The 12,217-nt window shown below is 42.3% G+C and overlaps 2 protein-coding genes across 2 annotated transcripts; both read left to right on the top strand.

Annotated features, from left to right (window-relative positions):
* The first annotated feature begins 519 nt into the window (after nt 1-519).
* im:7147486 (zinc finger protein Xfin) lies at nt 520-5,951 on the top strand. Its single transcript, XM_062399653.1, has 2 exons — nt 520-744; nt 2,597-5,951. Exon 2 carries the CDS (start codon nt 2,647-2,649, stop codon nt 5,590-5,592), a length of 2,946 nt encoding a protein of 981 aa, XP_062255637.1. The 5' UTR covers nt 520-744; nt 2,597-2,646; the 3' UTR covers nt 5,593-5,951.
* A 2,937-nt stretch (nt 5,952-8,888) lies between these two features.
* LOC133965288 (uncharacterized) lies at nt 8,889-11,719 on the top strand. Its single transcript, XM_062399764.1, has 2 exons — nt 8,889-9,099; nt 9,604-11,719. Exon 2 carries the CDS (start codon nt 9,647-9,649, stop codon nt 11,273-11,275), a length of 1,629 nt encoding a protein of 542 aa, XP_062255748.1. The 5' UTR covers nt 8,889-9,099; nt 9,604-9,646; the 3' UTR covers nt 11,276-11,719.
* Nucleotides 11,720-12,217: the final 498 nt, after the last annotated feature.

Here is a 12,217-nt window from a genome sequence, read left to right as displayed (position 1 = left end):
TGACCTGGAATATGATCAGAGAGGCAGGGGAACGGCTCCCTCTTGCCCTGAACCCTTATCTGACTAATCAGGCTCTGTTAATGTTTAAAACATTAGGAAATAAGCTTCACTTTACCCTACTAAGTAAATATACTAGCTCATGAGGTCACTGAGTGAGTGAGGTCTGCCGTTAGACATTTTTTTCACCGGGGACATGTAGAGTTCATGGACTTACAGGTACATTACAGACAAAGTCTTGTGCTTTGGCATTTTAGCATCCCCAGCACACACAAAACTAAAAATACTGAAACATGACCAAATTATGATCATGCAAAGAGGTAGTTGCAGGAAGTTAGAAAAGATTGCAGTATTTTTTTTCAGCAACTTGCCTTTATTTTATATTTATAAGTTACAGATCTTTGTAGGACAGGGTCTCACGTGACCTGCATTACCGACTGTAGTCACAGCACCTCATCGTGGCGCAGCTCCAGCGCTAGACCCCGGTAGGTAACACGAGTACATCCCGATTTGACTGCGCATGCGCCGGTATAGCTCCCCGCCTGCAGCCGATGCAGCTCTCGGTGCTTCTCCCACTGCCACAGCTGCATGACGTCTGGTATCCACCGAGCCGAGCTCAACCGCCTTTCACCTACCCCCGATAATTGATGCCTCTGGACGGGCAGATGTGCGCAGAGCCATTGCTTCGCTTCCCACTTAGCCCTTGTGGCTCCGCCGTGAAGGATATTGCTCAGTCTCCTGTGACTGGTGAGTACATGAACACGCGAGCGGTTGTGTATTGTGCTCAAGCCGCTTCACAGGTCACGGTAACTGCCTCTCTAGCGTTGCTTCTCCCTCCCTCCTTCGGCCTTCACCAGGAACGGAGTCGGCCACCTCCTCCTCATCCTCCTCCTCCTCCTAATTCGATTTCACTAGCTTCCCCTGTGAGATGTTTGTGTGCTGGGGTCAGACACCGGGCTAGCAGGCGTCGGTTAGCTGAGTGAAGCTTACGATAATTAGCTTGTTAGAACCGTACTGCTTGTGCGTTGCGTAAGTGTTTATTGTTTGGTGAAGAACCATGACTGTTTTGTTTAGCCCACCATTAGCAAGCTAACACACGTTTAGATCCGCAGTGTCCATTGGTGGTGTTGCCTGATTTTCTTCGCTGAGGGGCTGTGTTGTGGTCCCATCGATATGTTTGGTGGCTCACTGATGCTCGTCGTCATTCGAACGTGAAGCGCGATTGAACCTCGGTGTTTATTGTTTACTTATCTAAGCGCATGTTGTGGTCATTTTTTAGGCGAATGACCAAACATCCGGTTAAGTGTTGTATCATATGTGTCCTGTATAGTAAGCGAGGGGTCCAATAATGCTCCAAAATGGCTGACATCTTTACTAAAGACAAAAATGTGATAAAAACGTCTTATGATGGATCTAATCAATAACTGCCTCCAGTGATTGGTCAATATTCCCACTAGCAAGATGTTGTTTTTCAATAACTAAATAATTGTTTATTAAATATCTGTGAGGATTAGAGAAACTGATGAGAAATTAATCAAGTTTAATTCTCACCCTTGCAGATTACACCCAGGGCTCTGATTTAAGGCTGGATCATTTTACACTGATCCAGCAGCACCAATTGTTTTCTACTGATATACCTGCAGAAGTCCTTCTGTATATACAAACTTGTAGATTTGCCAATTTACTTTGGTATACCTACTGTGGTCATCTTCACAAATTATTAAGTTATTCCTGACCCTTGACTATTCTGATCCCCTTCCAGTGTTATTGCCTCAGATAGGCCCTGTACATACCTGGTATTAACATCTGTCTCTGGTGATCTGATTCATACTATGACTACTTTCATTCAGACCTGTCATCAGAATGCATCTATACCGGCATCTATCTCTGTCGTGTGCTAATACCTAGGTGTGTCATTTCTATTCACAACACTGAATGATGTTGGTTTTAACTAGTCTGATCATGGCCCTGTTTAGACCTGGTCTTAATGTCCATCCTGAGAGATCTGATTACAAGAGGAGCGCTTATAATTTGGGGGGGAAAATAGAAACATAAACATGTGGCATCAGTGTTACGATTGTAGAGGTGACCTTTTAATATATGAGTTTACGGGGAACACCAACAAGTGTAAGAGAATTTGATGTATTTTGAAAATGTATTGTAGGCATTGGATACATTTGGGTTCACATAACTAAAGGCATGTGGGCATGCGCATCCCTGACCACCTCCCTATGTGGTCTGAGTGATCAGATCTCAGATTCCTCTTCAAGACGTTTTGGGTGTGGTCACACATGTACTTCAAGCCGTTACCTTGTGATTAGATCATTCAGTACATGTCTGTTTGCATGTGCTTCTAATCTGAAACTGTAAAAAGATTAATGATTGAACTTTTTCTATATAAGAATTTTGATAAACTGGTTTAATGCAATGTAATCTGTCCCACTTCCCACCTTGCTCGTTAACATCAATGCATAAACACAAAGATTCTGCATCTACAAGTATGTCATTAGAACAAGTGGAAAGATTCATTTAATGAATATTCATGAACATGAAAATCATCACTTTCAATTACTGACACCATTTTATGTGTGTTTTACAGGAAACTTCCTCGCTTGACCAGAACACTAGGATTCAGAACATTCAGCTCCCATGATGCTTGGCTTACAGGGAAATACTTCGTCCTCCAAAGTGTATCGTTGTGTGGCGTGTTCAGCCACTTTCACTGGACTAGCCTCCTTGTTGGTGCATCAGGCATCCCATGCAAATACACTCTCCAAGGTCTCTGGCGCACCTCAGCAGCCTGTCATCAGCCCACATGAAACACTGTTCCCGAGTATGGACTCGTCAAGTGAGAGGACTGGTCCAACACCACTCTTGCCTGATAGCCCTTTACCATCTTTTTATATTTGCGATTGTGGAGAGGAGTTTCTGGACTTCAGTTTAATGCTGGAACACAAGCGTTCACATGTCTCTCAAATTCAGCTTCTGGATAACAATATCGGCAATCATGGTTTTCCAAACCAACAAGTGTCATTCAGTTCTACTGTAACCCAGCCAGGTTTAGGCCTTGATTGCCCCTCTACCTCGAGGTCCCAACCCGTCGAACTGCCCAAATTACAAGACGATGAAACAGATGTTAGCTTGGGGGATGACATTGCCACCCCAAAGCCTTCTCAAGGCCAGTGTAGACCCCCCCAAGATAACTGTGAGAAACAACTTGACAACATGTCAGCCACAAAGGAGGAAATACCAGAGACTCAAGATGTGCATATCCAAGACAACACAAACTCTGTTCTTAACAGTGAAAAGGGTGAGAGTTTGCCCAAAAATAACGGCCTAATGAAATTGTTAGCATCAGCCTACATAGGCCGCTTCCCGTCTAGTCAGTCTCCAAATAACAATGATCACACAGTTACCCTCAAACAAGAAGTTGTCCCTGTTGATATAACACCAGGAACAAAAACTGAACTGCCCTCAATCAATGATCCCTCTATTGGACAGTTGAGGCGACTGCTTGCAAAACCTGGTATGAAGACCAAAGCTCCACCCATTAGCCGAATTCTTGAGTCCAGTAAGAAGAGGGTTGTCTCTCTGACTAAGACTTTCTCACCTGTCGTGGTTCTAGAAACACGGCAAAAGCTGATGGATCCTGGGAGTAATGGCATATATGGGATATATCAATGTGGCCGCTGTCGTCGGGTCTTTCAAAACTTGGACAGACTGACAGAGCATCATTTGTTGCACAAAAAAGAGAGGATTAAGTGTTGTCGTCGTTGCAAACAGCTGATCATTGGGCGACCACCTTTACCTGACAATCATGTATGCCCTCAGTTGGGAAACAAGACCATACAGTCCTCAAGTTCTTTTAAAAGCAAGTTTCCATTTGCTCAAAAAATAGTGCCATTCCATAGGCTCAACAACACAAAAAAGGTTTTCTATTGTCCTTTGTGCAAGCACAGCTATGCTAGGAGGTGGAACCTCAAAATGCACAAGTGTCAGGGGTCAGCTCAGTCTCAGCAATTCAATCCCCCCACTCAGAAAATGCTAGTACTGCGATCAAACATTACACCCAAAACAAATACAGAGGTTAAAGCTGGGCCTGAAGTTGTCAAGAGTATTGCTGTTGGCACAGAAGTTACCCGTCGTATCAAGGTAGAATTGTCTTCTAATTCAGACAACACTGCAGTCACTCAGTTGGCCTGGACTCCTCCAGCAAAACGCTTTTCACCATTTTCTCCCAAACATCCAGTGATTGAACAGCACAAAGAAACCTCTCTGTGTGGGACTTCACTCCAGCAAGAAGAAGAACAAATCTGGGATACAGTTGACAGTGATGACGGTAATAAAGGGCAGTGGACAGTGCCCTTGGATGATGAAATGGAGATGCTCAATACAGCAGTGAAAGCTGTTGATGACAGGAAGGTGAGCACATCTGTGTCAGTCAAACAGGGAGAGACCACACCTGCCAGCCTGCGCGTTTTTATCCGAGAGGGCTTTAAACGTTACCCATGCAACAGATGCCAGAAGACCTACAGCCGGGCATCTACCTTGAGGCGCCATCTACGGCTATGTGGGTTCAGGCCACGTGGACTCGGGGCTGTAGCCCAGGGTGGCAGTCACGGTGCCATTCCTCTAAATACAAACAGTACAAAACCGATGTTTTCTTGCTCTGTCTGTGGGAAGAACTTTAACCGCAAGGACAACATGATGGTTCACACCAGGAAATGCCAGTTACAACGAACAGTGCCTGATGTGGACAGAGGAACTGTGCAGCAGCCGAAGCAGAGTTTGCCTGGCAGTCCCGCAGATTGTCAAACACAGGATGCTGATGGTGGAAACTGGGGCTTCATGTCACTGCCCTCTGTACTTCCAAGGAGGGTGACATGTGAGTGTGGGGTCGGATTTACATCTCCAAGGCTTCTCCTGGAGCATCTGCAGAAACATGCCCAAGAATCCTACACATGTCCAACTTGTGGAGAGACTGTTAATTCCTGGGCAGACTATGAAGTTCATTTGCAGATTCATATGCATCCTCATCACCAGTTGCTAAAGGGACTGCAACCGCAAAGATCACAGCCTCTGCTACTTCGATTTCAGCAGCAGCCTCCTCCCAAGCCTCCACAGAAGCAGCCGCGCCCAGAGCAGCTTCCAAACAACTCCAAAAAGCAGCGGATCGGATGCACACGGTGCGGCAACACTTTTGCCACTCGCTGTTCCCTTCGAAGGCATGTGTCATGGAACCGATGCAAAGGCGCACGTGTGCCAAATCTACCCACAAATCCGCCAAAAGTCCAGCGCTGTTCCCACTGCAACTCTGACTTCCCGAACACCATCAGTCTTATATTTCACCAGAGGAGCGGGGCTTGCAAGCCTGCCATTAAGCCTGTCCGTTGCCCTGTCTGTCTCCGCTGGTTCAGCACAGTGGACGGTTTGCAGAAACACCTGCTCACTCACAAACAGTCTGAGGCCTATAGCTGCGACATCTGTCAGGGTACATACCCAAACCTTAAATCACTCAAAAACCATCGTCGGAGGGTACATCGTATCATGGCTGGAGATACTAAGAGCCCAACACGAGAAAAGTTGACATCTTAACTTCATTTATTTATGTCTAACATGGGAGTGGTGCATTAAGAACAAAGTGCTTAGTATAGTATTATTATCTTCACATACTTTCTCTCCACATTTGCCAGTTGTGATTTTCTTGTATTTACTCTTCAGGAGAAATTATGACAGCTGCATATGTTGATTTTTTTAAAGCAACTCCTGTGGCATAGTAGCTTACCACTGTAAAAATAAAAGCTTTGATATACTGTACATTTTTGATAATCCCTATAACACATAGTGTAATTAGCCTGTATATGTTCTAGCACTTGTTATCGAAAATGTTATCACAGAGGTTGTGATAAAGCTGGTGATTGTTCCTGTTGTTAATAAACGTACCAGATTGTGAACTGTGTACATTACATCGTTTTGTGTCAAAGGGGATAATTTGTCTTACTAAATAAGGCCAAAAGTAAATGGTCAACAGAGGAAAATGTCTTTGTACAGTGCGTGTAGAGCTTGTTTTTATATGAACCTGAAACTTTTTACCGATATCGATGTCTTTCACAAATTTTTTCTCTAATAGTAATCATCCCCATTTTTTTTGTGTTAATTAATAGAAAGGTATATGCCACCTTTTGGAGTGTAGACTTATGACAATCAAAATGAACAAAACTGAGTTTCTGACTAATGCAGCTCTATAGAGTTCTATGATTCTAACCTGCTAGACACAGGTTTCAGGTGAACGGCTAGTACATATAGAGTTGCAGGTTGTGGTAATGTTGCAACATGTAGTTTACCTTGAAAATTTAAGAGCTTGACTGACAAATGTTATCATGGAATCTCAAGACACTAGTCTCTACAGAGAGTTAATTTAAGGTTAAGTATTTCTTCCAACCCTTCAAATGGCTCAGAATATTTCAAATATATAGGCAGGTGTGATGTGTTTGTTATTGTGTAATTCCATTTACAGTTATTTACTGAGGGATATCATTAAAGGCAGCTTCTTAACTCTACGCTCCTCTATAATGAATTAATTTAGCAAGTAAGCAACTGCTGCAGAACTCCAGACTTGCTGTGTCACGTGGATGGTGCCATTTTCATGAAAGTTTGGAATAATGCACTAATAAAGCATATCAAATGATAAGAGCGATATGATAGTGGCTCCTGATAAGTTATCTGTACTTATGGCTGTGTCTTTAGGGAGTTCCAGTTCCAGTGTCAAAATGTGCATTATGAAATGTTGCATATCTGCACAATTTCCACACAGCAAGTCGGATAAGTAAGTATTCCACCCTAACACTTGCACAGCGAGCTTGAGGAACGGTTTAATTGCTGCCCCTTTCATTGTCGGTTAGATTTTAAGGAGATCTAGAGCAATAAACTTAGTAGTTGGACACAACTTGACCTTGCACACAAGGTTGTGTTGGATTTAAAGTAAGAGTACTGATGTGTAAAATATTTAAATAATATCTAAACTGAATTCAACATTTTTTAGATACTGTGAGCCAGTACCAGGGCATTGTACTAATCCAAATCTTCTCCAGTATACCTGAAACAGAAGTGTGTAACCATAAAACTGAAAAGACTAAATGCTCTGTTTATGTACTGGGGTCTGACTGACACAACCCTCTTGTATAATGATGGGGGGCTTTCTAAAATATCCCAGTGTGCACTATTTAGAAGATAAATAACACTATTCAATTAGAGATGCTTACTGGTCTGCGCATTTCTCAAGTTTTCGACAAATGAAATGTAACGCCACCCCTCATTTACTTGAATTAAATCCAATTTTGCACAATTATTCTTTTTCACTGACAAACAATAAGAGAAAACTGTTGTCCCAAGGTTTAGATGCATACTTTGCCAAAATGCAAAACAGTTTGGGCCACAGCTCCTGATCAGCAGGCTGAGGTGAGACTGTCTCCAAGGACAAGAATAAACTGTCAGGTTCAAACATGGAGAGTCCTGGAGGTGCTGTAGAACATCTGGGTTTCCATGGCAACTGAGGAAACTCCATCTGCTGTGCTGAAAGCCTAAATAGGCATGAGTAAGAGGGTGTGTTGTTTCCCCAGTCAAGACTGAAGTGTCTTTGCTGGATAATAAAACATCAATATATATCGTAAGCAAGAGCACTGTAACAAAAGTTAAAAGTATGTTGTTTTAATGCACAATGTATGCTGTAAGCATAGCGAGGGAGTATAACACATAATAAATCTTACTTAGATTTTTCAATGTTTATAAACGATTTGTCATCCTCTGCTCCTAAAGAAGAGTTTAAACCCTGCGGTCTTCACTCAGGAGCTAAAACCAGCCTGAAAAAAACTAATATAAATAAGGGTTCGATCATAGATATTCGGCATTGCTTCCTTTGTTAGCGTCAGAGCTCTCACGCACCTGTGCATGACTTGCACAGCAACCTTCACACTCTTGATGTACTTTCTGAGTGTATGAAAACTCAACTCAGTCACTTTGGAGGGCGAAAAAAGGTGGCAATCCAATCTAAAATCATAAATGTGTGAAATGTATCTAGTTTGATTTTTAAGCAAGTTCATAGCAGTGATTTTGCATGGTGGTGATGCATAATAAAGTGTTGACACAATGTCAAAATGTTTGTCTGTGAACTCCGTTTTCTGTTTCTTTTTCCATTTCAGAACGGCACGCTTCAATGGTTTGGCAGTGCACATTTATTATCTGTAATAAATGCACTGTTGGATGCCCTAAACTTATTGTCTATAATTCATCACACAGAGCCACCATCTGAGGTAACATAAAAGCAGGCATCCAGCTCCGGATCATTTTCATGTGGGTATTAGGAAGGAGCATTTCACTCTCAGGCTCAAGGCTCAAGTATTATCAGCATATGATTTAACTGAGAAGAGGTTCATAATAATTATCATCCGTGCTTTTTAATTAAAAACATCAGCCAAATCCATAAATTTTAACATTCAATATTTATAACATTGACCCACAACCTCCACCATCGGAGCTTTATAATATGGTCGAATAAATTAAAAGTAAATTTTCACCAATTTCAAATTTTCTGCAAATTTTGGTAAGTTGAGCATGTTAAAGCACTCAAAAAGCCTATTCATTTGCCTCAACACCAAAAATAAGAATAATTTTAATTTCAATAGTCAGTGTTAGTCAATCTGTCAGTGTCTGTCAATGCTCGGCCCTAATAATGTGTAATTTATTACTGATAAATCATTTCATTCTAGATGTAATGTAATGTAATGTAACCTAATGTAACTACTAACTAATGAGATTCAAGGTGAACTGGCACCTCCTGTCGATAGGTGGCGGTGTCGCGCGGCTATCTCGTGACGATTCCCTGTAGAAGTGCGCCATCCGAGGAAGAGGAGCAAGGAGTTTCCGTTTTTCTGGCCTCCTGTATTTTGCTGTGGCTAATGGGTTAGCTTCAGCCATTCGTGCTAAACGCGGTATTTTGGCCCGACTCGGAACGTCTCACTTAGCGACCATGGACAAGCTGTTTGCGGTTTGCTGCGGGGACCTACCAGACTGCTGATACGGCTCCAGTTTGGTTTCCATGTGAAAGTAAGCCAACGTTATTGTCCATGAGCTAGTGGAGGCTAACTTTAGCATGATAGGCTTGTAGCTTAGCAAGGCAAGCGCGCGCTCTGCAAATTAACAACAATAACACGTATATAGCCTGACACGTTCATTTATTTTACAAATATTAGGTTTTATAGAAACTAACTCTTATAACTATACATTTGCGGGGTTAATACGAGTATTTCATTAGCTTGAAAGTGTATGATACCCAGTAGAGTTCATGGACTCGACTCAGAAGTTTGGACTTTTTAAAAAGGGCAATAAAGAGCAAATAACGATAAATAGTATTAGGAGGCAATAAGGGATTGGAATAAATATTGGTTTAGGCTAAGCATTCAGTTTACTGTATCTGTTAGGTTAACTTGGTCCTCAGAGCCAGATTGTGTCAGCTGCCAATAACGTGGGGTGTTTCTGAATTTTATATTTGGTATATTCAAGTAAATTATTTTGTTTGCATTCAGTATGACTTTATGATACTCTTTGCAGGGAGGGTGCTTCGGAGGGCTGCACGTCATCAGTGAACACATCCATGCCCAGCCTGATCATGGAGAGAGAGCAACAATCACTGCAAAATATCCTGGAGGATGGATTAGGCCGGGATTTGATGGATGCCGGCCGGTTTTGCTTCAACTGTGAGCAAATATTTTCAGATCGGAGATCCCTGGAGCTACATGTGTGTCTTGCTTCAACACACATCTGCTCCTGTGGAACTGAGTATACAAAGTACGCAGACATGTTAGACCACAGTACGACACATGAACCAGGGCACCAAGTCCTTGACCACGAAACTATAAGAAAGCGCAGAATTGAAAAGCGCATAGCAGAGGAGGAGCAGCTGATCAGATTACAGACCGGTGACGTCATCTGGGAGGCACCGAAATTGAACAGTGTGCCATCAAAATCACTGGCAGTGATGCCCATGCTGCAAGTACCCATTAAATCAGCTTATAAGCCACAAGTTCCCATGCAATCCGCACAGATTTCACAAGTGCCTCAGTTGTACCCCTCTGCATCAAAAGCTTCCCTTCCCCAAAAGCCTGTCAGCCCTGTAAAGGGCGTGAAGAATGTTTTTGCAGGTGTAGGGGCACCAACGGTGGATCTTTGGACACTTTACCAGCCAGTTGTTTTGCTTAAAACATCACGTCGGTTTAACAAGATAATGCCATACGGTTGTGGTAAATGTGGGCAGTGTTTTTCCTCAAAAACGTCTCTAATCACCCACCATGGCTCTCACGTCACAGATAAAGTTTCAGGCTGTATAGGATGTGGGCTGCTGCTCTCTAGCAAGAAACTTGTGCCTCGCTTCCATGTCTGTAACTCGCCCAGCAATGTTACCAAATTGAGACTCATTACTGCAAGACCAGTTGGTTTCAAGATGTCAAAGGAAGCCAGTACGGACAGTCAGAAACTGAGTACCCAGGGGCCGCAGGCTTGTACCTCTTTACAGGTGAAAAGGCAGTATTCCATTGTAACCAATAAAAGCGTCCGGAGACCTTTTGTCCCTTCCAACCTGCAATTAAAACGCCAGGATATCAGAAAATATCATAAAAGCGATCAAGGGCGTCATGTCACTCCATCGCTGCAATCAAGGATTTGGAGTCCTAGCACATCCAAACTTTACAAGACTGTCTCCCTTCCATCCGAGAGTCAGAGTCCAAGTCTGAGTGCATCCAATAAAAGCAGTCACTGGATTCCTCACTCCATGCAGACAAAGATGCCCACAAACATTGCATCAGCTGCATCGAGCAAACCTAAGCAGATGTCCCCTACAACAAATGGGTTCAAATGTCGAGTCTGCCATCTTCCTTTTGAATCTGCTCAGCTCCTTCAGAGGCACAAGTGCATCAGAGCACGAGAGTTTATGGCACAGCAGGGCCCGGCTGGCAGACAGCAATATAAAATAAAGATTTTGACACCAGGGACAAGCCCGGTTCCCATTCAGATGAATGGTGAAAGAAGATTCCAGGTCCCCGCTGCTGGTAACATGAAGAAAAGCCAAGTTGTGGCTGTCGATCTGGGCAGAGAGCAAGATGAAGTTCTTGTGAACAAGAAAACAGGAGTGGATATGGACGATGATTGTTACATTGTTGAAAGTGGACCAGAAAAACCTGCTGAGATGATTTACCAAGTAACCTCATCTGTTCCTATTAAAACTTGACAAAACTAAGGCGCTACATCCAGTTTGCATGTTACATTTTATGTTAATGATGGACCAAGTACAGGAACATTGCAGCCTGTAGGTTGAACAGCATCCACTGGTTTAAGTTTATCACAAATAACAACTTTCAAAGATTATGTGTACAAACATGCATCTTGAGCTGTATCTCTCAGAACAGTAAACAGGATTAACTACAGAGTCTGAAGTTGGTATCTCTATGGTTAAAGAAGATGTACATCCACATTGCTCACTATTAAATGTTTGTGCATGGTTCATCCTTATATGATGGGATAACCAGGCACTGCGCTTTGCTTTTAAAATATGTTTTTGTATGATCAGATATTGTGTTCTGTGACTGGGAACTGACCACGATACCGTGTGTTCTTGCCAGTTTTGGAAACTTCAAGAATACATTATATGTTGTATTAAACTGTATTTTTTAAATTCTGTGTGTGTGTGTATGGGAGAATGCAAAAAAGATACTGGGGAGATTATTCACATGATCAATTGACTGAATGTATCGTGACTTTAACCGAGGAGCTATGCAAACACCTGAACTGATGACATATGTTATACAACAGGAAAGTCCAGTTTATAATGCATGACAAGCACAGTAAATGTAAGACTTTCAAAATATTATGTCAGTTAGAACAGATTATGTGAAATCCTAAAAGGAAACCATGATTGGATGTATATTGAGTCTGATATGGTGGCAGGAAAATACATGTTTTTTTCTGCAAATGTATATTATTATATATAGTATTATATGCCACAAATAGTATAAATACTGATCTAAACTCCTGTAATTATTGTTATTTGAGTCATTTCAATAGAACTATGCATCAATTGTATCGTAATGTGGCTCGTACTTATTTAGGTCATTCAGGTGCAATTATCTGGGCGTCCAGCAGATGGGGCCATTTCAAAGAAAAACTACGGTGC

This window comes from Platichthys flesus, chromosome 11, assembly GCF_949316205.1.
Source record: "Platichthys flesus chromosome 11, fPlaFle2.1, whole genome shotgun sequence".
Taxonomy (NCBI): Eukaryota; Metazoa; Chordata; class Actinopteri; order Pleuronectiformes; family Pleuronectidae; genus Platichthys; species Platichthys flesus.
Note: the sequence above shows the minus strand (reverse complement) of the source record. Positions and strands in the feature narration are given on the sequence as shown.